This window comes from Falco naumanni, chromosome Z (assembly GCF_017639655.2).
Source record: "Falco naumanni isolate bFalNau1 chromosome Z, bFalNau1.pat, whole genome shotgun sequence".
NCBI classification, from domain to species: Eukaryota; Metazoa; Chordata; class Aves; order Falconiformes; family Falconidae; genus Falco; species Falco naumanni.
Genome location: NC_054080.1, coordinates 81804258 through 81824604, shown reverse-complemented (window position 1 = coordinate 81824604; position 20347 = coordinate 81804258). Strand labels below are relative to the sequence as shown.

The 20347-nt window shown below is 45.4% G+C and overlaps 1 protein-coding gene across 1 annotated transcript; it reads right to left on the bottom strand.

Moving 5' to 3' along the window:
• Window positions 1–2114: 2114 nt before the first annotated feature.
• On the bottom strand, window positions 2115–14831 carry LOC121081658 (urea transporter 2-like). The gene is made up of 9 exons (XM_040580851.1): window positions 14576–14831; window positions 8999–9158; window positions 8077–8266; window positions 7585–7713; window positions 6295–6487; window positions 4824–4971; window positions 4080–4214; window positions 3077–3126; window positions 2115–2383 (listed from the first exon to the last, which is right to left on the bottom strand). Exons 2-9 carry the CDS (start codon window positions 9141–9143, stop codon window positions 2213–2215), a joined length of 1161 nt encoding a protein of 386 aa, XP_040436785.1. The 5' UTR covers window positions 9144–9158; window positions 14576–14831; the 3' UTR covers window positions 2115–2212.
• Between the last annotated feature and the right edge of the window lie 5516 nt (window positions 14832–20347).

The window sequence follows — 20347 nt, the reverse complement described above, 5'->3', positions numbered from 1 at the left end:
CCACTGATTTACAGCGGCCATAAAGTGTGTACTCTTACCGAGCACAGTTTCTGACGAAAGGGTGAAAGCCAGCCTTGGTAGGACTGCCTCTGTGGGCCACGCATAGAGCTGGGTGGGGAGATGTCGGTCCAGATACCAAAAAGTATCATTTTCTTCCTGGTTTGACAAGTGGGGAGGTGCATCCTCTGGATGGAACTTGATCTTGCCTAACCCCAGTCAGGGGGTCTGTCTGGCATCTGCCCGAGGAATGAGTCCCCTCTGGTCTCAAGGAGGTTTCCAGCTCTGCCCATAGCTCTTGCCTGGTCACACCTCCTGTATGGAAGCAAACTTTGCACTTGCACATTCGAGAAGGTATTGTTGCAACAAAATGTCATAAGTACAAAACACAGAGGTTAGAAGTTTCCTAAATATCCCCCCTACACTGATTTCATAATTTTATTTTCTGGCATCTTCTAGACGAATCATTTAAGAGAGAACCTGTCTTTGTGGAACAGCTTAGTGATGATAAATAGAGAAAAAGTTACACCAAACTCAAAAAATTATGAGCATTTGTTTTAAAAATCAACTCTACACAGTGTTATATAGATATTTACAGAGTAAAACACAGCAAATGATATATTTTTACAAGCGATCTCTGCAGGGTCAGTCGTACAGAAATACTGTCAAACATCTGAAAACCTAGCACTTCACCAGGAAATACTGCTGGTAGTTCATCCCAATGATTTTTCACTCAGATCTTTTTGATATTCATAAGAAGACATGGGCCTTTCCCACCCCCACCCCCACCCTCAAAAAACAGCGGTACACTATTCACAGGCTCCTTATTTCCTCTTCCACAAGAGGAACAGGTTTTGATCTGCTTTCCCAGGAATGACATTACTGCGTGTAGGCTAATGCCAGCTGAAGGAACTGAGCATTTGTGGTGAAGATGTTCATCATGAGAGGATGTATCCCGACGAGCCAAGAGGACAGGTGGCTGAGTTCACACCTGTTGAGGTGACCAGCACTGCTGGGTACAAGGTCAGGTTCCCCCTCGCCCCCCTGCAGACCCTGGGAGCCTGTGCGGAGGTGGCACAAGGCTGGTCTGCTGCAGAGCTCTGCTACAGCCACCAGTCCCCCGGCCACCCCCTGCCCATCGCGGAGCGGAGAGAGGTGGCAAAGCTGGAACAGTGCAGCACTTTGCTGCTTGGTATTTGTGGGCTGAGGGGGGTGGCGCAGGGAGAGAGGTCGAGGAGATCAGCTCAGATTATTTCTACGTGTGCACAGACTGAACAGAGCCATTCTAATGCATAGGAAAGGGACAGCAATGACTGTGCTGCTGTCCCCTCCTTTACCAGCCCATGACCAAGTTCAAGTATTAAGAAAAATCATAAGATTAACAGAAAAAATAATGAGAATTATTTTTTTCATTGTTTGTTTGTTTGTTTTAGTAGAAAATGATTCTTTTCACTAGCATTTGCTTTCTTGGCCTTGGGTTTACAGACTTTTCTTTGCAACTGGGTAGGGCTGAAGCATTTTTTCCAGCGAATGTTGGTGCCTAGTACAGCCTAAGATATCCAAAAGCTGGGGCTGACAGGCACCCCCTCCCTGCCATTATTGTGATTTTTACTACAAGGTTTGTTAACCACACTGCCTGCTGTCCATCTTGTGTGTGATGATTGCTAGTGCACATCTCTCTCCACAGAGCTTGAGATCCTCCAGGTAGAATTCTCCACCACTTATTTTTCCCTTAGCCAAGAGCAGTCTTTATTCCACTTACTCTGCTACTGGGAACCTAAGGTGTATCCTATTGCTGGCGTGAACTGGTTTTAGCCATTAATTAGGAGTCCCATCAGGTGCTGAGAGATGCTCTGCTCTTTATTGCTTTATGTCCAATTGCTGTGACTTCAGTTTCACAAACAGATTTTTCTTTTCAGCAACTAAGTGATTTCCCGACTGCTTAACATTCAAGTGTCTTTTCAGGCATAGGTGCTTTTAAATCATTACAGATTGGTCTAGGGGAAGGTCCTTCCAGCACAGCAGAGTCCTATCGCAGTCCACAGCACAGGCCAGAATAAACTAACGTGGTGGAAAAAGTCACTCAACTCAGAAGGTGGTGATATTTTTATTTTTATTTTTTTATGACTTTATATTACATAAATAATGTTTTCTGAGGAAACACCTTGCACTCTTGCCTTAATATCTGCAAAGTGTCTCTCTGGGTCTTTAGACCTCACAAGAAAGACCTCTGATGTTTCTTCACCCTCAGGTAGTAAGCTCGGTTGGCTTCTGGATAGGTGACTTTGGAGAGTGGCAGCTTGTAGATGGCAGCGTTGTTTGTGGTTAGTAACAGGAAGGTCAGCGCAGACAAGCAGAAAGACCAGGTTCCTGATGGCATCCCAAACTGCAAAGGAAAATACAAGCCACCTATTTACTGCGTCTCTGTCTTTCATTTGGTCCCCCAGCCCTCAAAGAGAGCTCAGAGCCAGGCAGCTTGGAACAAGCTTTCTCAAGGAAGTCTTGGTTTTGCATGGAGTCTCCCCCTGGGGAGGCAGGACTTCATTATGAGGTCTGGACATTGTGCATTAACCTTCAATGTTTACCAGCTCTGGCGAGAAGCTGCCTTCTCTTCGTGCATCTGCTGTGCTTTTGGGTGGTGATGAGGTAGGAGTGCATGGAGATGAGGCAGGAGTGGGTACCAGAAACCTTCAGCTTTCCCCTGGGCTGTTGTGCTGGCTGCCTTACAGCTTTGGGCAAAGCAAACCAAGTTTGCGGTTGCTGTACGTGTGTGGAGGGCCCTTTTCTCAATTGCTTCAGGCACAAAGTACGGACATGTAAATATCTCAGAGGTGTTGAGGGCTGAGCTGTGGAAGTTTATGCAAGCTCTGAGGATGAAAAGTGGGAAGGGATGATTGTAAGTGGCCTGTTTCAGTGGGAGCCACACTAAACCCCTGGGCAGATAGCATCCCCTCTCCCACATCAGTTCTGCCTTTGGCTGAAGTGTTCTCCATATCCTGGTGTTTTGTTAGGCAAGCTGGGAAAATATACAATGTTCAAATCCATTGGAAGCAGGACCTTAGCTGATAACGCTACTTACCACAGACAGCATGTTAGTCACTGTTGCTCCCAGGTAGGCACTGAAGAATGCTATGAAAAATAAAAGTAGTTCCTGGTGAGTTCAGTTGCTCATGGAGGAGAGCAACAAGGACAAAGATCCCTCACACTGCGCTTGGGTAGCTCAACCAACGTTTATGACCGTGTCTGGACAGCCCCCTCTTAAAGCTGTTTCCTTTGCACTGTGTCGCCTCCAACCTGGAGCTCATGGAAAGGGCAAACCAACAACAACAAAACAACCCAAAACTGGAGTGATGAAAAATGTGACTATAGAAACAGAGGCTTTTGAAAAATGCACTGATGTGGAAAGCAAGTAGCTTGATGGATGGCGTTAAATAGGAAAATAACCCTCCCACCTCCATCTCTCCTACCTCTAGGGCTAGAAGGTGGGTCAATGAGATACAAAGCTAAATCTTTTTTATATGAGCAATAGTTTCACTCCCATCTCACTGTGAAATTTTATATGGAATTGCCTTATAAATAATTCTTCAATCATTCTGTGTTGCTTAGCTCATGCCTTTGGTATCCATTTCAATAGGCCGGGGAAACTGCACTAACTTCAGATGGGCTGATCTTGAGCTCCAGTTTTCTCAAAGTTTAGGTATGTCCTTCTCCAAAGAAGGAATTTGAATTGGTATCTATGATTGGAAAAAACAATATGATCCATCCAGCAATGTTGAACAAACAGAATTAATGCCTCAAAACTGAGCATCTAATCTCAAAGACCTTAAGTTAACCAGCGCCCACTGATTGCATCTCTTGTTTTGAAGGCAGCTCTTGGCTGGAAGTGAAAGCACTGCTTTTATTTTGTCAGGGTATGTTAAAGCAATGGCTCCAGCATCCGGCTCCATCGTTCATCAGTCTCACCTAAGACCATCTGCCTGTCTCGAGGTGGTCATCTGGCTTCAGCCCACCTCTCGTATAAAGGGATCTTGTCTCACTTCAAAAGGAAATGTGGCGGCTGTGAAAGCCCATAGTGTACGTACCACAGGCAATTGCCAGCAAATGTGTCTGCCAGGTGAAAGCGTAGAACATGCCTCCGATTGCAGCACATGAGAGGGAGCTGTTGTAGCCCCACAAGCCAGAGTAGACTTTGCTAAAAGGTGTTGCTAAGCTCAGTGCTGGAAAAGAAGTCAAAGACGTGTCATTCCTTGGCCAAAGAGACAAAAACAGCTGAGAAATGGCATGGATTCAGCTTTTTAAGGGCTCTAGTCCACATACGTACACAGAATTGCTATTTGTAGTTGTGCTGCTGTGGTCTGAGACTAAACCCACTTCAGTGCAGCCGTGGCAGATTTCCCCGGGTGCTGCTGGGCTGAATTTGGCCGTGTGATCACAGCAGAAGATACACGAGCGAACGAACATACGTGGGAACCTTACACATATCCCTGAGGCCTGCCTGTTCGGGCTGATGGCTATGACTTTCATTAAGCTACTCCTAAACCCATCAGAATATATCCAGAAATGAAGTGTTTAATGATAAAAATTCATTTCAGCCAAAAATGTGCTGCTTTCTTCTGAAGATTTCCACTGTCATAAAATAAGAGAATGGGGAAGTCAATCAAAAGAATTCTTAAAATAGAAGTGTATACGTTGTGGGTTTTTTTTTTTTTCAAGCAGTCATTCTCCAATGGAAGAAGCATTTGTGACTCTAAGTGCTCTACTCATTGCAGTTCCTCTTTTATTCTCTATGCTTTTATAAAGATGTGTGACACAAGGGAAATCCTTACCTGCCAGCGTCCCCACTGCTGATCCAATTGCCGCATGCAGACAAATGAGAGGAGAAGAGACAAATAAAGCAATCAGGAAAATTCCCCCTGTCCATGGGTTATCACAGCCATAAACCTGTCCCACCCCGACTGGAATGGATTGCAGGAGCTGCAGGAATTAAAAAAAAAAGAAAAAAGAAAAAAAGGCCATTTATTATTGGCTTTGTGATTTCGTTATCTTTTTTAAAAATGTTATTTTTTGTTGGCTACATTTGTGGGATTCAGTCTGTCTTCCTGGACTGTGAGCGGAAATCTTGGATGGTACTTGGGAGGCGGCAGGGCATTTCCACGGGGTTTCCCCTCTAAAGAAAGTGACTCATGCCTCGTTCCCTAGCCATGAGATGCTCTTCCAGGTTTTTGCTCTAATATCAAAGGTAAATGTCTTCTGTGAAAAGGTTTGCTCAACACCTGTACTCATGGGCTGACTTGGCCGTTTCTGCATGCTGTTGTGGATCTTGGCAGTGAATCTAGGAAATGGAAGTGCTCAGGTAGATGATGCCTTTGGGAAGACGTTCACCTCTAAGAGGATCTCTCCAAGGGTGAAATGGCCAATAATGGCTTGGCCAGAATGACAAGACTTTACTCAGGTAAACCGGTATCCCTATTCTACTTGTAGCTGAAACTCCCTTGGGATTCACTAAGAATACAAGTGGGGTTTGCTGGGGTGGTGGGACAGAACACAACTTGGTCGCAGCTTAGAGATGGCTTCGAGACACTTTTCCTCAAAATGTTGTGTTCCTCAATGCGGAACAGCTCATTTATGGTCCCCGTAATATTATGCACCATGGTAAACGTTCTTTGAGAATTGCCACTAGCAATTAACTTCCTTTCCCTAATCGCTCCCTGGGAACGCCTCAAAATAGTCCACAGAGCCTTAGGGAAAAGCTATAACTCTTGTATCTATATTGGTTACAGCACTATGCAGGAGAATAAAGTGTCTCTCTGGAAAGATCCCACTTGAATGTTCAACTGAAAACATGCCAGCGTGTGCCTGGACTCAGGTTTGTAACCGTTCTTCCATAGTAATATCTGCTTGCCCATTTTTAATGAGAAAGATGCAATTTTAAAAACACAGCACTCTGTACATGGAAAACTAAAATTAACCTGAGTTAACAGGCAGTATCAGCACAACCTTAGCTATGGGGTGCTGATCAGTGTATGCAGAGTAATTGGTAATTAGATTCTAGACACTCTTTGAGGGTTATAATATATACATTTATAACCAACTGCAAATGAAAGACACCGAAAAGACTCATTTTCAAGGTATCAAAAATGTGAACTCCTAGAGTAAACCTTTACGCTTTGGATAATTATCTTATAAATGTAATTTTGTATTGTCAGGTCATAATGCAGTAACATAAAGGAAGATAATGTGATTCTCTAGTGGTTTTCTTGGTAAATGGAGAAGGCTGTTCTCTTTAAGAAGTCCTACCATTGGCATATCAGCGTCTGTCCAGGTGATGTTTGGTGTTGCTGTTGCAGGCTGGATGACAGTTGCAGGGAAGAAGAGGTTATGTGGTCCTGATGCAGCCAGGTAGAGGGTCAAGGCCAAGTTGAAAGGCAAGGTGAAAACAGGCAGATCCCACTTACAGAAGACTGAGCCTAAAGCACTGGTGAAAACAGGGCTGGAAGGACAAGATGGTCACACTAGGAGCTTGTCAGCTAGACAAAACCAAAAACCCCAACAACAAACAGCTGTGGGAAAGGCACTCTATATTTTCAAAAAAGCTGTTTAATTTCCTTAGTCTTTCTGATAAAATCAGGGATATGCTGGGGTCACTTAGCAAATTTCCTACCCTTCCCAGGGCAGTTATCAACGTACAGATTCCTCTTGGGTTATGCGATATATGTGGTGAATTTGGTGACCGTGAAGGAGACAAGATCCTTTAATCGTGTGGAGGATCCAGTGATTTAATGGAGTTATTCCCCAGCTCAGTGCTTACTTTTTTTTTTTTTTGTTTTGTTTTAATAGTGTTTGAAATGGGCTGAATTTAGGAGGCCTATGCCAAGCGTGACTGAGCTATGAAGGTGGCTGTGTGTCCTTGTTTAAGCTTATGGATCAGATGTAAAAGCTGACGTCAGAGTTGCGCTTATTAAAGCGAGTATAACACTACATGAACTTCAGGCAGATGGGTGCTACGCGTGGTTTTAGCAAACTCCAATTAGACATTTGGGGGCTGAAGACCAGCTTTCAAAATTTTCACTGTTGAAATACCTGGCAGATTGTGTCATATATATGAGTAATATATATTATTAGCTGTTTGTTTTCATTAGCATCAATCATCATGTCTTGGGACCACTGAGTAAACTCTGTGCCTGGAGAAGTAAATTTTCATTACATTTTTATATGGTGGCTTAAATAGATGAAACACCTGTGGTTGATGGTGGCAGGGAATGGTGAAAATAATGTTCCTCTTGACACAAAAATGAATTGACTCATCATAGCAATATAGCTAACATGGAAGGCACTGGTTTACACAAGATCAGCCACCGATTTTCCTTCTCTCCATGGGGTTTATTTGTGATTATGTGGGTATTTAATTTGTTTCTGGATTACATTTGAGTTTAAAAGTGCAAATAGCCATACAGATTTAGTAACACACACATGCCAGTTGTGTTTCTTTTCCATTGTGGTCTGCATAGTGCATAAAAATACAACAGCTCGGTCTCAGTGTGGGGACACTGGGGCTAGAATAAGCAGCAGAGGAGACATCTGACTTACCACGTCATGGACACCAGTGCTACTGGCAGTAGAAGCCACCAGTAGTAGTCTCCCTTAGCAGAGAAGACGGCCATGAGTAATCCCACCAAGACTCCATTGTAGCCATGCAAGCCTGCTGCTATGGCTGATCTGCAAAGGAAACAACTGTCTTGAAATCTTCTCCCTTGCAAGTCCTTTCCTCACATCACCCCCTCCCTCCCCGTGCCGTTGTGACTCTGTGTGATGATGATCTGCCAAGGCTCATGCCAAGACCATGCACTAGCCTTCAGTTTCCCATGCTGGAGTCTCATGTCCTCCCATCAGCTACCCCTTCTGCAGTTACATCCAGTGTCCCTTTGCACCAGATGCAACTGGCGGGGGCATCCATTTGGTCCTACCACACCAGTTATGCAGCCGGTGAAGGCTAGATACATGCTTTTCATCCACGTTGCTTGTTTGACTTATAAGTCAGCACTGAAGTGACAGCTTTGAAGAGGAAGAGGATGGACTTACCTGTCCTGACCCAGAATAAGTGCCATTAAAGTTGAGACAACTGTTCCTAAACAGCCTGTGAGTGTCCTCCATGGGTTCTGCACCAGGAAGCCAGCAACTATGATAAGCCCACTGAGGGGATTGTTGATAAACATCACCTGGGATATCCCACGCAGCACCCAGTCAATAAACTGGATCATGAGAGGTTTATCTGGAAGAGATCAAATTGAATAATTAAAAAAAACCCAAAACCAAAACAACAGACCCAAAATACACAGATGGGCCTGGTTGGGGATGGTTTTTTTGGAAACTCAGGAAGAGTTTTGGCAGTGGAACTTGGCAGCACGACTGAAGCAATGAATCAACAAGACTGTAAAACCTGACTGGGATTTATTATGGTCTACACTGAAGTCTTACAGCTGGAAAGCTGAGATGAACAGTGTGGTTGCCAGAGTTCCGTGTTATAAAGTACCCTGGACCGGATTCATGTGAACCAGCTAATTTATGATGTCTGTGCCTCAGATGGCAAATCGTATGTGTATCCCGTTGCTGATTTATTATGGGGACCAAACACACCTACCTATGTGTAATTTAACTTCACAGTGGCATTAGGCTTGACAGAAACTGCTCAGCTGAAAGGACAGGGAGCGTTATGAAGAATGGCAGAGCACAGAATAACCATCCTGAGCTATGTTCTGTGGGACTAAATTCACTTTGTACATGGCATGTTGGGAGGTAAATGTCATCTCAGTCATCCTCAAGATTTAAGCAGTATGTGGATCTCTGCACAAAGCTGATTTTTCCCCTACAAAACAGAAATAAATCAGGGCAGAGGTCGTTTCTGTACTACCGTGATGTGAATCACCTTACTGAGAGGTTAGTTATTACTCCTTTGATGTAACTTTTTGGAAGCCCCTAATCAGTCATGATGAAGTAGCTTTACCTTTTAGCCAGGCTCCAAATTCCTTCATGTTTCCAGTGATGTACCCGACAGCTCTGCAGACTCTCTTCCCAGATTTCCTCAGTGTGTTCTGCTTTATTGTCTTTCTTTCCCCCTTGGTTTCTATCTTGACATCACTGTTCTCCATGTTGGTGTTTTAACCCTTTGGTAAAATTCAAGGGGCAAAAAAACCCACAGACAGTTCATTACAATGCCTCGTACTGATCCCTGTCTGTTATCTCTATCCCATATCCCACGCTCATTGCGTGTTATTTTGGAGCCAGAAAGAGGAAAGTCCTTGCTCTGAATCCTTACCTGATTCTCATGTCTCCATGAGCACACTCCCTCTTTACGTGCTCTTGGGAACCTACGCTGTCCTTCCAGACCTTCATGCAGCCATAGATTTGACCGCCACAAAGAACCACTGAGCCTTGTGTCATACTATTTCACCCAATTTGAACACCCTGCTCAGATATACCATGTTTTCTAGAGATCAAGCATCTTTTCATTTAAAGGGTGACTTCAAGAAGAGCAAGATGGCATTAGAGGATGCTGGCTTCACAGGAGTTGAAGGTTACCTCAAGATTCACTTGCTAGAGATCCACCACATCTAGGAAGCTGTTTCAGTTATTGTTTCCTCTGCTGCTTAACCCATATTTCCATTTTGCATTTATCCATCAGTAGTAGGTACCTAAGGTTAGATTATGTCTCTATACTGGCACCTATTGGGACCAGTTCAGCCTTTTTCACAAGCACGGGCTTAGCTTGAGGGTTGTTTGTGGTGCCTTACTCCATTACTCATATGCAGACTTATACTATTTCTTTTCTCTATTGAATTGTACTTTTAGCCGCCCCATTTTTAGAAGTACCCAGCACCGGCTTAAGAGATTAAAGGCCGAATTCAGAGTGCTTGCTTTCCATTCTGCCTTAGTCATTTTGCCACCTTCTCTCTGCCAGCTGCCCAGCATGGTGTTAGGTGGTCCTCGCTGGCCGTTGTTCTTCAGCCTAAGACAAGATAGGTGACCACGTGTCAGGACCTGTAGTAAGAAACCCTCAGGGACTAGTGAAAAGACCCATATTAAATTTAGCAGGCACTATATCAAGACTTAAATAAGGTAGGGTAATGTTATAGGCCAAACAAAATAAGATGTTTGGGGATCCCATGCAGGGTTGGCAGAGACAGGGTCCCATACAGGGGACATGTCCTTTGGCTTAGGAGCTGCTGGGATACCCTTTGGCATCTCAGACAGCTCTAGACAGCTTCATTCAGGCACATAGATCAGAGATTTACTGTAAACTGTAAACACTGGATTTAAAGAACAACGTCCCATAGCCAATACATGGTTTGTCTAAGGGCCAATTCTCAATATGAAGTCAGCAAATTAAAACCAGCCAAAGCTTTCCTGGGAGTGTACTCAGTCTCCTGAAGAGTAGGACTAATTCTTGATAATTGTCAAAACAAGGAAATCACAAGACAAGGAGCATTGTTGAGTGAATACAGAACCAGAGCTGCTTCAGGCCTTGCTGGTGAGTAGCAGATTGCGCAAGAAGCAGAGAATTTAGGTTGGCAGTTAATAGTCTAAACAGGATGACACAAACACGTAATTATTAGATTTAGTCCTTGACTCATTTGCAACTTCAGTAAAAGCCTTCTCAGCATCTGGGGAAGATAATTCATGCCTCAGAAACACAGGTGCTGAGTACTTGAGCTAAAGCAGCCTCACCCCTGGGCAGACCTTGCAGACCCAGACGCGGTTGAGCAGCTCTGAGTCTGTGTAGGGTAATGGCTGGGTGATACACATCCTGGCCAGTCGCTTATTATTAGAAGGCTGACGGTGACATTTCAAGAAACAGTAAATACCTGCAAAAATAATAAATAGACATTTTCTACTTTCTGGAAGGGCCCAGCTAATGCAAGGATAGGTTCCACATGGAAGATGCTGAGGACAGGACCAGCATGTAGAAGAGTGTTAGATTTGATTAGATTAACTAGAGGAGGAAGAAAAGAAAAGGGTGAGAGTGTTGCTAGGGATGGTGTTTCGGTGCTGGAAAGCTTTTTCCTGGCTCAGTTATAATTCATTGTTTTGATTAATTAACCTTCACTTTTCTCATATTTTATTCTGAAATAATGGAATAAGTGAATTGGGTGCACTTTCAGTTAAATCAAAATTTCCATCCAAGATAAATGCTCTTCATTTGGGGCTAGTGCATTTACATTTTCAATGTAAGGAACCTTCCTCTTTATGTAGCTTAGGCTTTCTCTGTGGCTAATCCATAAAGTCAAGGGCTGTTGCATTTGTAGAGTGATGTTGTGTGTCCTGTGCTAGCCCGCCCGAGATGTTTCCCTGCATGCTGAGTGAGGAGCTGTTTGCACCACAGGAGTCTGCAGCGCGGGATGTAATGTGCATGCGAAGTATCGGAGTCCCTGTCTCATTCACTTGCACAGTGGAGAAGAAAATGAGTCACGCTGGAGGCCCTAATTCATCAAAAGCTGATGAATTGCTCTGCCCTAGGAAGGCACGTACCTAAGGCAGTACTGAATGGTCCAAGCCTGAGACCGCAGAGCTCTTTTGCTCGAGTTTCTATGGGCAGAAATGAAGTCAGCCCGATGCACTTGGCATGGTAAAAAGACCAGGTGAGTCACTTTCACCAGCCTGGTTTGAACTTCACCCCTGATGAAGGCTGCGTCAATGCCCTGCGTACCTGTTCTTCCGGAATATTCAAAATCCCGGTGACTGTGAAATGATCACGGTTACCTTCTGGCCTGCAGCGGTGGTTAAACTCACACTCATTATATCCTTGTCTGTCAAGTGATGTGTCCCTAGAGGGGGACCACATCAACTTCATTCCATCTTTCCTATCGGCTTATATAGGCTGAGGGGGAGCAAAATAATTATGGAACGCCCTCGCTACCTGAAGAGCCCCTTGCTTACTGGTGGGGTCTTCATGACACTGTAAATACCTAGATCCAGCCCCGTTGGCTTCACCCCTCCCACCCCCCCCACCCCCAATCCCATCCCGGGTCCTGTGTGAGTGCTGCCTGGCTGTGTGTGGTGATGTGGCCATCACCACTGCCATGAGGCGTCTCCCATCTCTCCAGAAATATGGAGCATGGAGGACTTGTACTACTGCTACTTAGTTGTCCAAAGAAAGTATAAAGAAGTAGTGAGCCACTTGGAATCTGGCACTAGCATAGACATTTCTGGGCATTTTTAATGATTTTTGACATTGTAAGAAGCAGTAGCTGCCATATATGTTCAGATTAATGATCTGCTGGTACATTACCTTGTGTTAGGGGTAGGTGATAGCAGCTAGTTAAGAAAGGACCAAAGACAAAAGGTGTCTCACCCCAGAATAACGGAGATGCTTGGAATTTTAAGACAGCGATGCCTGAATTGTAATTCAAGCTGAAGTGTCTGTGTTTGGATGAGGATTGCATGAAGGCCAGTCTATGGCAGGTCTTTTGATGTTACGTTACATGTGGCTTTCAGTCAAAGTGGGCTTTTATTTCATAGTGCACGAAGGAAGGAAATGGAAATAATTGTGAAAAGACTGTTCTGCTGGAACAGATTGCTTGGCTTCTGCAGGGGGGGCAGGAATTTTCAAAATTTCTTTTATTCCTTATTTCTGTTAGTTTGGGAAAGTGTTTGTCTCGGATTCTTAACTACAGACTGCGTAAGTCCTGATCTCAGACACACAGCTCAAAAAGCACGGCCTGATCTCATACATGCTCTGGAGAGATGCTCCAGGCAAGTGTCTGGTGGGAAACGGAGTGTGGTCTCCCAGTGCTGGTGTGTAACTGGTGTGATACAGGAGCAGCAGCAGGACCCAGGCAGGGTGAGTCTGAACGTAATTTTCATCCCTGTCATGCAGGGACTGATTTGTGCTCTGCTGCAAGTGCAGAGGAACTGTTTAAAACTATTTTCCCATAGTGTACTGTGGAAAGTGAGAGCTAAATTTGGGGCATGATTCCAGATGTTTGCTGCCTCCCCTTGCCTCAGATTATCTTTGAGCTGTTCCATAATATCTCTCTGGTGTCCTTGCTAAGAATGCTTGCATAAGCAAGAAGGAAAGTTTTGCAGCTAAAATCATCTAAGTACTTTTGTATCAGCTATGAAATGGAACCCGTGAGAACAGCATAGAAAGAAAAAAACCAAAAGGTGTTTCTTTTGCATGAAAATGAAATCATTGCAGGCAGGGCCAAAAAGCTAATCTATTGTGTTTTTTGTCATCTTTTCAGAGTTAATAAATGTCCTGTAGCAAAGTACTGATGTTATGCAATTTCATGTCTACCTAAATCAATTTCTCTTCCGCTTGTGTACACTTTTTCCATGTCACGCTATCCCTATGGTATCTCAGCAATGCCTTGTTAAAGCTGCAGCGGAGCAGGCTCCGTGCTGGTGCTGCGCTCCCGCAACATCTGGCCTGCAAAGGCTTTTTTTTTTTTTTTATTCACCTGCTGAAATGGAGACAAGCCCACTCACACATCCATCATGTGTTATGCATGGGAAGGGCGGTGCTGTGCTGGCAGCTGGGAAAGGAACAGAGGCTTTTATTTGGCTAATTATTTTAATACTCCCAGGTAATAGCTACTTCCAAGCTGGTGTAGTGTTGCTAGGCGCTAGACTTCTATCTCTGAAAATGCAGCAAAGTGATCTAGTATTTTCTTTTCTTTCTGGAATGTTCTTCTCTCCCTGACAAAATTCAAGTTACTGTGTAAATCGAGAGGATTAAAATTACTGTGTGGTATTTATTTGTCCAAGGAACTGCTACCGCACAATTACAGGCATTGTATCTTGCATTCCCTGAATTGTTGCTGTGAAGCGTGCGGGCAGCCAGCTCTGCGTGCAGCATGTTTTTAGAGGAATTCCTGCACCCAAGTACAATAGGAGGAAAAGGTCAGATTCTCAGCAACTTTTCTGGCATAGGCTGTGTAACGTTACCCAGGTAAAGCTGAACAAGTGTAGTGCTGTGTTATGTGTAGGAACACATGAGTGCACAAGCGCGCTCCCTGGAACAGAGAGACTATAATGCACTTGACCCTCACTGGAAAAAAAAAAGTTCAGGTTTTCCCATAGAAGATACATTTCAAAGCATTAGTTCAAAAGAAAGCTTATCTCGCAGATTCAAATATTCATTAAGCCCACTCACAATTCAATTTTTAGAGATCTGTCTCTCGGGGACAGAGAAATCCAGAGACACTATCATATTAACTCTATATTATTACTATCAGGGCTTTTTTCATTTTGCAGAATAGAAAGGCAGTAAAAGGAGATGTTAAGGCATTCCAATTGGTTTTGGTTTTCTTTTTTTTTTTTTTTTTTCTTTTTTCTTAAAGGTTCAGTCAGCTGGGCTAAGCTGTACTAATAAATCCTCACCCTGCTAGAAAATTCTCAATAATTGAAATTCTTGGGACATTCCCCAACCTCCGTCCTCCTCTTGAGCCTTGGCCGCTCTCAAGGAGGACTGTTCAAATGCTGTTTGTTCAGTATTTTAGGGCAGAAGAAAGATCCAGGTAAGTCAGTAGCAGGGTGCATGTTCATTGCTGTGTAGTAAAAGGAAGGAACAAAGTACTCTTACCTCTCCGATGAGTTCAGGGGTAGCTGTTGCTTTGCTGGCTGGGACAGAGGGAAAGCAGGGCTAAGAGAGTGGGGGAAAAAGAAAATGCCCTGCCAGCTTATATAGGCGAGCAAGGCTCCTGTCCTGATATTACTAATTAGTTTGTTTCCCCTCCCACTTGGTGAGATTCAAGCAGAAGTTAAAAAAGATCCCTCTTGAATTCTCCACCTTTCCTTTTGCTCTGTGCTTGGCCACTTGCCAACAGCTTCTCCAAATATCCTCTTCCCTGCTGCTTTTTTTTTTTTTTTTTTCCTTTTGGTTTGTTTGGTTTTGGGTGTTTTTTTTGTTTTTGTTAATTCTCCTTTAACGCTGTCCTTTCTCCGCCTCTATCGCATAAAAGGACTCAAGGCTTCAAAGCAGCTCTGGGAACAGCTGAGCTCAGCCTCTCCAGCGTTCTCTCCTCATCGAAGGCAGCTCAGTATCTTTCCCTCCCAAAACACTGACCTGGGAATGTCCATCACAGTGTGTTGCATCCAGCAGCCTCTCAAGTTTTCTTGTTTCTGGGTAGTTTTTGGGGGCTCTATTCTGTTAACACACCAGGGCCAAGGATCTCCTGACTTTCCATTGTTTACTCATTTTTTTTTCAGTTATTTAAGAAATTCAGGGAGCATTTTTCCTTTGTTTTTTAACCTGGCCTCCCTGGCCCATTGGAGGAATCTGGAATATCAGAAGCTGTGGCATATCTGAGAGGTTTATAAGACTGTGAAAGGCAGAGAAGAGTCTGGAGGGGGAGGTCTTGACAGAGTGAATTGTGGGAGAAAGGGCAGAGAAAAAAATAATGAACTTAAGGAACCTTCTAGGTTAATTTAAACCTCAGTTTAATTCACTTTAGAACTTTTTGACAGTGGTGGCTTAGAGAAGCAACCCTGCAAATTCACCCAAGTGCTGGAGTGAATGGTTAGCTATTGATCCAGAACCCATCTAGCTTTATAACTTTGCTCCCTCCAGCATCTTCGTGAGTTGGAGTGATGCTGTTGTCACTGTGTTCATTCCCAGGGTGCCCCTCTTTTGATGGAGATGTTCTTAGCAGCAGACTGGATTCCCCCCTGCCCTGCTCTTGGCTGGGGTGGGGATGTGGTAGCGGTTGTCAGCTTAGCATTGCTGCATGAGCAAGGCTTCCTCTAGCCAAGCAGGCACCAGCCATGGTGAGTGAGCTGGACGCTGCTATCCACTGACTTTGCACCCAGTAGTACATGTTACGTGAAATTTGGCACGGGAAAATTTAGTCCAATGCAGTAATCATTTTTTTCCCTTTACTGGTGATTCCTTCTTGTGCTGCCTTTGCTTTTCTCACATGTAAAATGAATCCTTGCATCTCAAAAGAAGGGAAATGCACTGGGTGATTTGGATGGGAGATCCTCAGAGGGAATCTGATCAGATTGAATTTTAGATTTCACATCTCTCATGTTTCAGGGACATGCAGACCTGGCCTCAAGCCCTTTAAAACAGCATCCTTCCTGCTCTCTGTGAGAGGGATGCAGTGCAGGGGGTGGCCAGGATTTGCTGCTGACCTGTGCTGCCTCCACCTGCAGAGCAGTGGGTGGCTTTTCCTCCAGGGCACCAGATTAAGGACCGCCCTGTCTGATTCTAGCGCTTGAATGAGGCTGCTGACACTTTGGAGGGGATTCACAAAAAAGCCACTGGCTTGCAGGTCTGTGATGGATGTCTGGGAGCAATGCTTTGTTTAGATTGTCACAGCTGGTTAATAAGTAACAGGATCGCAGTCTGATGCCTACGTGGGAATGAGGTCCTTGGCAGCAGCCTGTTCTGTGAACTAGAGGCAGAGCAGTGATGATCTTCACTGCCGTGATGGGTTTACTGGATCGTACGTACAGTCAACTGTGGGAAAGGTTTAACTATTGCAGCAGCTGCCTTAGGGAATCTCTAAATTTCCAACAATTCCCTTCTGAAAAGGTCAGGGCCAGATTCCAGATTGGATGCTGGAGTCAAGTGTAGGAACGCCTGCCCATGGCTGTGTGCCTTAGATGGCCAAAGCACTCCTGGTTGCCTGAGCACTGCAATTCCCTGTAGGACTGATCCAGAAGGATGGGAGTGATAGAAAACCTCCCAGCTGTAATTCAGTCCACGCCAGGTCAGGTGCCCATTGCTAACCTCCAGTGCTGGGCACTCAAGGGCATAGGTATCTACTCCTGTCTTCTTCTGGGCTTTGGGTTTCGGGGTGGGAAGACTATAACAGCAGAGGCCATTTCTTGTCACAAGGATCAAGATGACTGTTCTGCAGCTGTTGGGTACCATCTGCTTGGGAGTGGACCACCAGCTCTGGGTGAGCTCTGGGTAACCATGTAATGATGCAAACTGAGCGTGCAAGTAACACTTACAGGTAATGAGCAGGTTGCCTCTTCGTTTTAGTCATGTGTGAACATCACTTGGTGCTGAGGAGACAAGGTAGCTGGGGTTGGTGTCCAACAGCTAAATCCTATGTGATTTAGGAGGGCTGCTGAATCTATGGTTTGACTCTTCGGCTCTCTGACAGTGAAGCTGGTTGATGCATTTCTTCCGCCTGCGGTGCTTTGTGGGAAGGTGGCTTTGAGAATGTGCCTTGGACTGAGCCCAGTGGTTGACACGGTCAGAAGAGGGGTCGGTGGTTGGATCCTGACCAGACTTGGTACCTGAGCTGTCCCAGAGAAATGCCTGAGTGCTCCCTGACTGTGTTAGCTCGCCAGGCAGGAGCTGTCTAGCTGCGCTAGCTGGGCACAGTGCTTGAACTCATCAGCTCTGCCAGGAAAGGCTCTAATGGCCCTAATCCAGCTTCACACGCTCTGTTTCCGCACCTCTCTTCAAGCTCAGTGGCCTGCAAGAGGTGCATTGAAAACCACTTGGTAGCAGATTGCCATTATACTGCTGGCTTTGGCTGTGCTCCTTGGCTCCGGCTGCACCTCAGGGATGAGGTCTGCACAGGGAGCTGCATCAGCTCTTGGACTTCAACAGGTGTTTTAAAATGATGTAAATCCAGTTACGGACCTCTGCAGATTGCTAGAACTCAAGTGCTGGTCTGCCTTTGCTAGGTTGCACTGTGGATGTACGAAACATAGCCAATGTTTGCAAGGTCCTTGTCATCCCTCATGGATGGGGAAATCACCCCCAGGAGCTGAGCTCCTGTCATTGTTCTCTGCTGAGAAAAGACTGGCTCTGCCTTCTTGACTCTTCGCCATCAGATATTTGTACACGTGGATAAGATTCCCCCAAGCTTTCACTTCTCCAGGCTGAACAGTCCCAGCTCTTTCAGCCCCTGCTTGTATGACAGGTGCTCCAATCCCACAACCATCTTTGTGGCCCTTTGCTGGACTTGCTCGGTATATCTCTGTCTCTCCTGTACCAGGGAGCACCCGGGGATGCTAGACCCCACATGTGTCTCACCAGTGTGGAGTAAAAGGGAAGGATCACCTCCCTTGACCTGCTGGCAAAGCTCCTCCTAATGCAGCCAAGGAGGCTGTTGGCCTTCCCTGCTGCAAGGGCACATTGCTGGATTACGGTCAACTTGGTGCCCACTGTGACCACCAGGGCCTTTTCTGCATGGTTGGTTTCCACCTGGATGGCTCCCAGCATGTACTAGTGCATGGAACTGCTCCTCCCCAGATGTAGGACTTTTCACTTCTCTTTGTTGAACCTCATGAGGTTCTTATCAGCCCATTTTTCCAGCCTGTTGAGGACCTTCTGGATGGCAGCACAACCCTCTGGTGTATCATACGCTACTCCTGGTTTTGTATCTTCCCTGAGTTTGCTGAAAGTGCACTCTACCCTGTCACCGTGGTCATTGATTTAGATGTTAAACAGCTTTGGCTGCAGTATAACCCCTGGGTTACACCACTGATGACTGGCCTCCAGCTGGAATTTGTGCCACTGAATACAACACTTTGAGCCCAACCATTCAGCCAAGGATTTTCAACCCAATTTGGTGTCCACTTATCTGGCCCACACTTCGTTAGCATGTCTATAAGGATGTTATGGGAGACAATGTCACAAATAGACGATGCTCTGAACTGTTCCAGTAGGGTAAGGTACCTCTGCAGCTCCTCTGGTCTAGCCTCCTGTGGTAAGTCTGAGGATGACCAAACCCACTGTTTCACTTCCAGAATTTTTCCCAATTTGTGGTTTCTCTGGAGGGGTGTGGAGGGGCGGCAATGGAAATGGAGGTATGGCAGGAAGGGGTGATAATCACACAGTGTACTGAGGGACACTGATGCTCAGCCCATGGCAGCTCCTCTGGCCAGGTAAGGACTGAGCTGTCTCAGAGGCAGGGTACCTGGAGGAGCAACCTCAAGTCTGTTCTCATCAACATCTATGGCCGTTTCTTTTCATCATCTTGTTTTTATGAGCAAACACGGAGTGGAAAAATCTGTTTCAGCACAGAGCACCAGGGGTCTGTGACAACCTTGCACTTGTTTTCCTGAAGGAAATAGTTTTGAGTTTATACAGAGTGGGCCAAAAGCCAAGCTGGTGTGGGCAGCTTCTATACCTTCATTTCAGCTGGTATAAGTTCTCTAGGGGAAGCTGCTGTTCAATATTCCTCTGTGTGACAACTGGGTGACTTTAGCAAGTGGCCATCTGGATGGCTGGAGTGGAGCGCCGCCCGGCTCCGGTGTCCGGCTGCCTCTCACGGTTTGCCTCCAGCGCAGCCACGTGTGTGGTTATGGAAATCGGAGCAAATATATTTTGCTCATTTTTTACAGGGCTTGTGGACAGCAGTTCCCTGGCTGCAGCGCAGTTAAAACTCCCCATGCATTGAGCACGCGTAGGGCTCTGGGTACTGCTGCTGATGTATGCTCCCAAAATAAACAGTTCTCCTAATGCACATGCATCACTTCCCTCCTCTGCCCACCTGTTCTGGAGACCCACTGTCCCTTCTGTCCAGCCTGGCGTGCTCTCAGGACCCACCTTCTCAGGCCATGCAGCTGCAAGAGTGCATAACTGCTATCTGGGAAATCACTTATTAAAAGCAATAATCTCTGTCTCCTGGGACGGGAGTGGGGCAGTAATTTGTGGAGACCGGGTTGTAGATGTTTTGTGGCTAAAGCAGAGTGTAAAAAAGCTCTACACGGCCATGCAACTTCAGGAAGAATTTCAGACTCTCTTCCTGTAGGCTGATGCTCTGAATACAGGAGTGCTGAGTTAGCAAACAGCTTATCTCTTAGTTGCAGATTTTTGAAGATATTTGTTTAAAACATTGCTGCTAGTGGGAGCGAAGAATTCCTTGGAAGTGAGTTAGTTGGTCAAGACCAACACACGCCAAGGACTGTGCTAGTGGTTCAACTTCTAGGTGATGATGACCTGCCACCTGGCACTGTTCCACTCACCAGTGTAGAGGTGGCCATGGCATTGGGCACAGAAAATGTCTCTGAGACACCATGAAAGACCAGGTAGTTTTATCTCTCAAGAAACCCAATGAAATGTAGGTCAAGAAAAAGCTAAATGCTTTATCTGGCTGGTTCCCCTTGTCTGGTTTTGTGTTCCTTGCCTTTTTTCCAGGCAGTGCTATCACTTTTCTTACCAGCAATGGACATTTCTCTAGGCCGGCCTGGGTGCCTGTGGAAATAAGATCGAGTCGCAAGCACCCATGGGACCTCCAGAATTAGTCTTTTCACCATCACAATCCTAGCTCTAGTTATTTACTATGGCAAACGGGCTCCCACAGTAACGTTCACTTTGGCTGGAAGACACTGACCTCTTGAATGCTCGTGTTCAGCTTCAAACTTCTGCAGATCCTCCCTTCTC

Bases quoted from the DNA above. Each gene is read 5' to 3' on its own strand.
- LOC121081658 (XM_040580851.1), bottom strand. From the start codon at position 9,143: ATGGAGAACAGTGATGTCAAGATAGAAACCAAGGGGGAAAGAAAGACA. The intron at 7,714-8,076 runs GTAAGTCCATCC...TTTCCTTTGCAG, and splicing joins CTTATTCTGGGTCAGGACAG to ATCAGCCATAGCAGCAGGCT. The intron at 2,384-3,076 runs GTAAGTAGCGTT...TTTCCTTTGCAG, and splicing joins TGACTAACATGCTGTCTGTG to TTTGGGATGCCATCAGGAAC.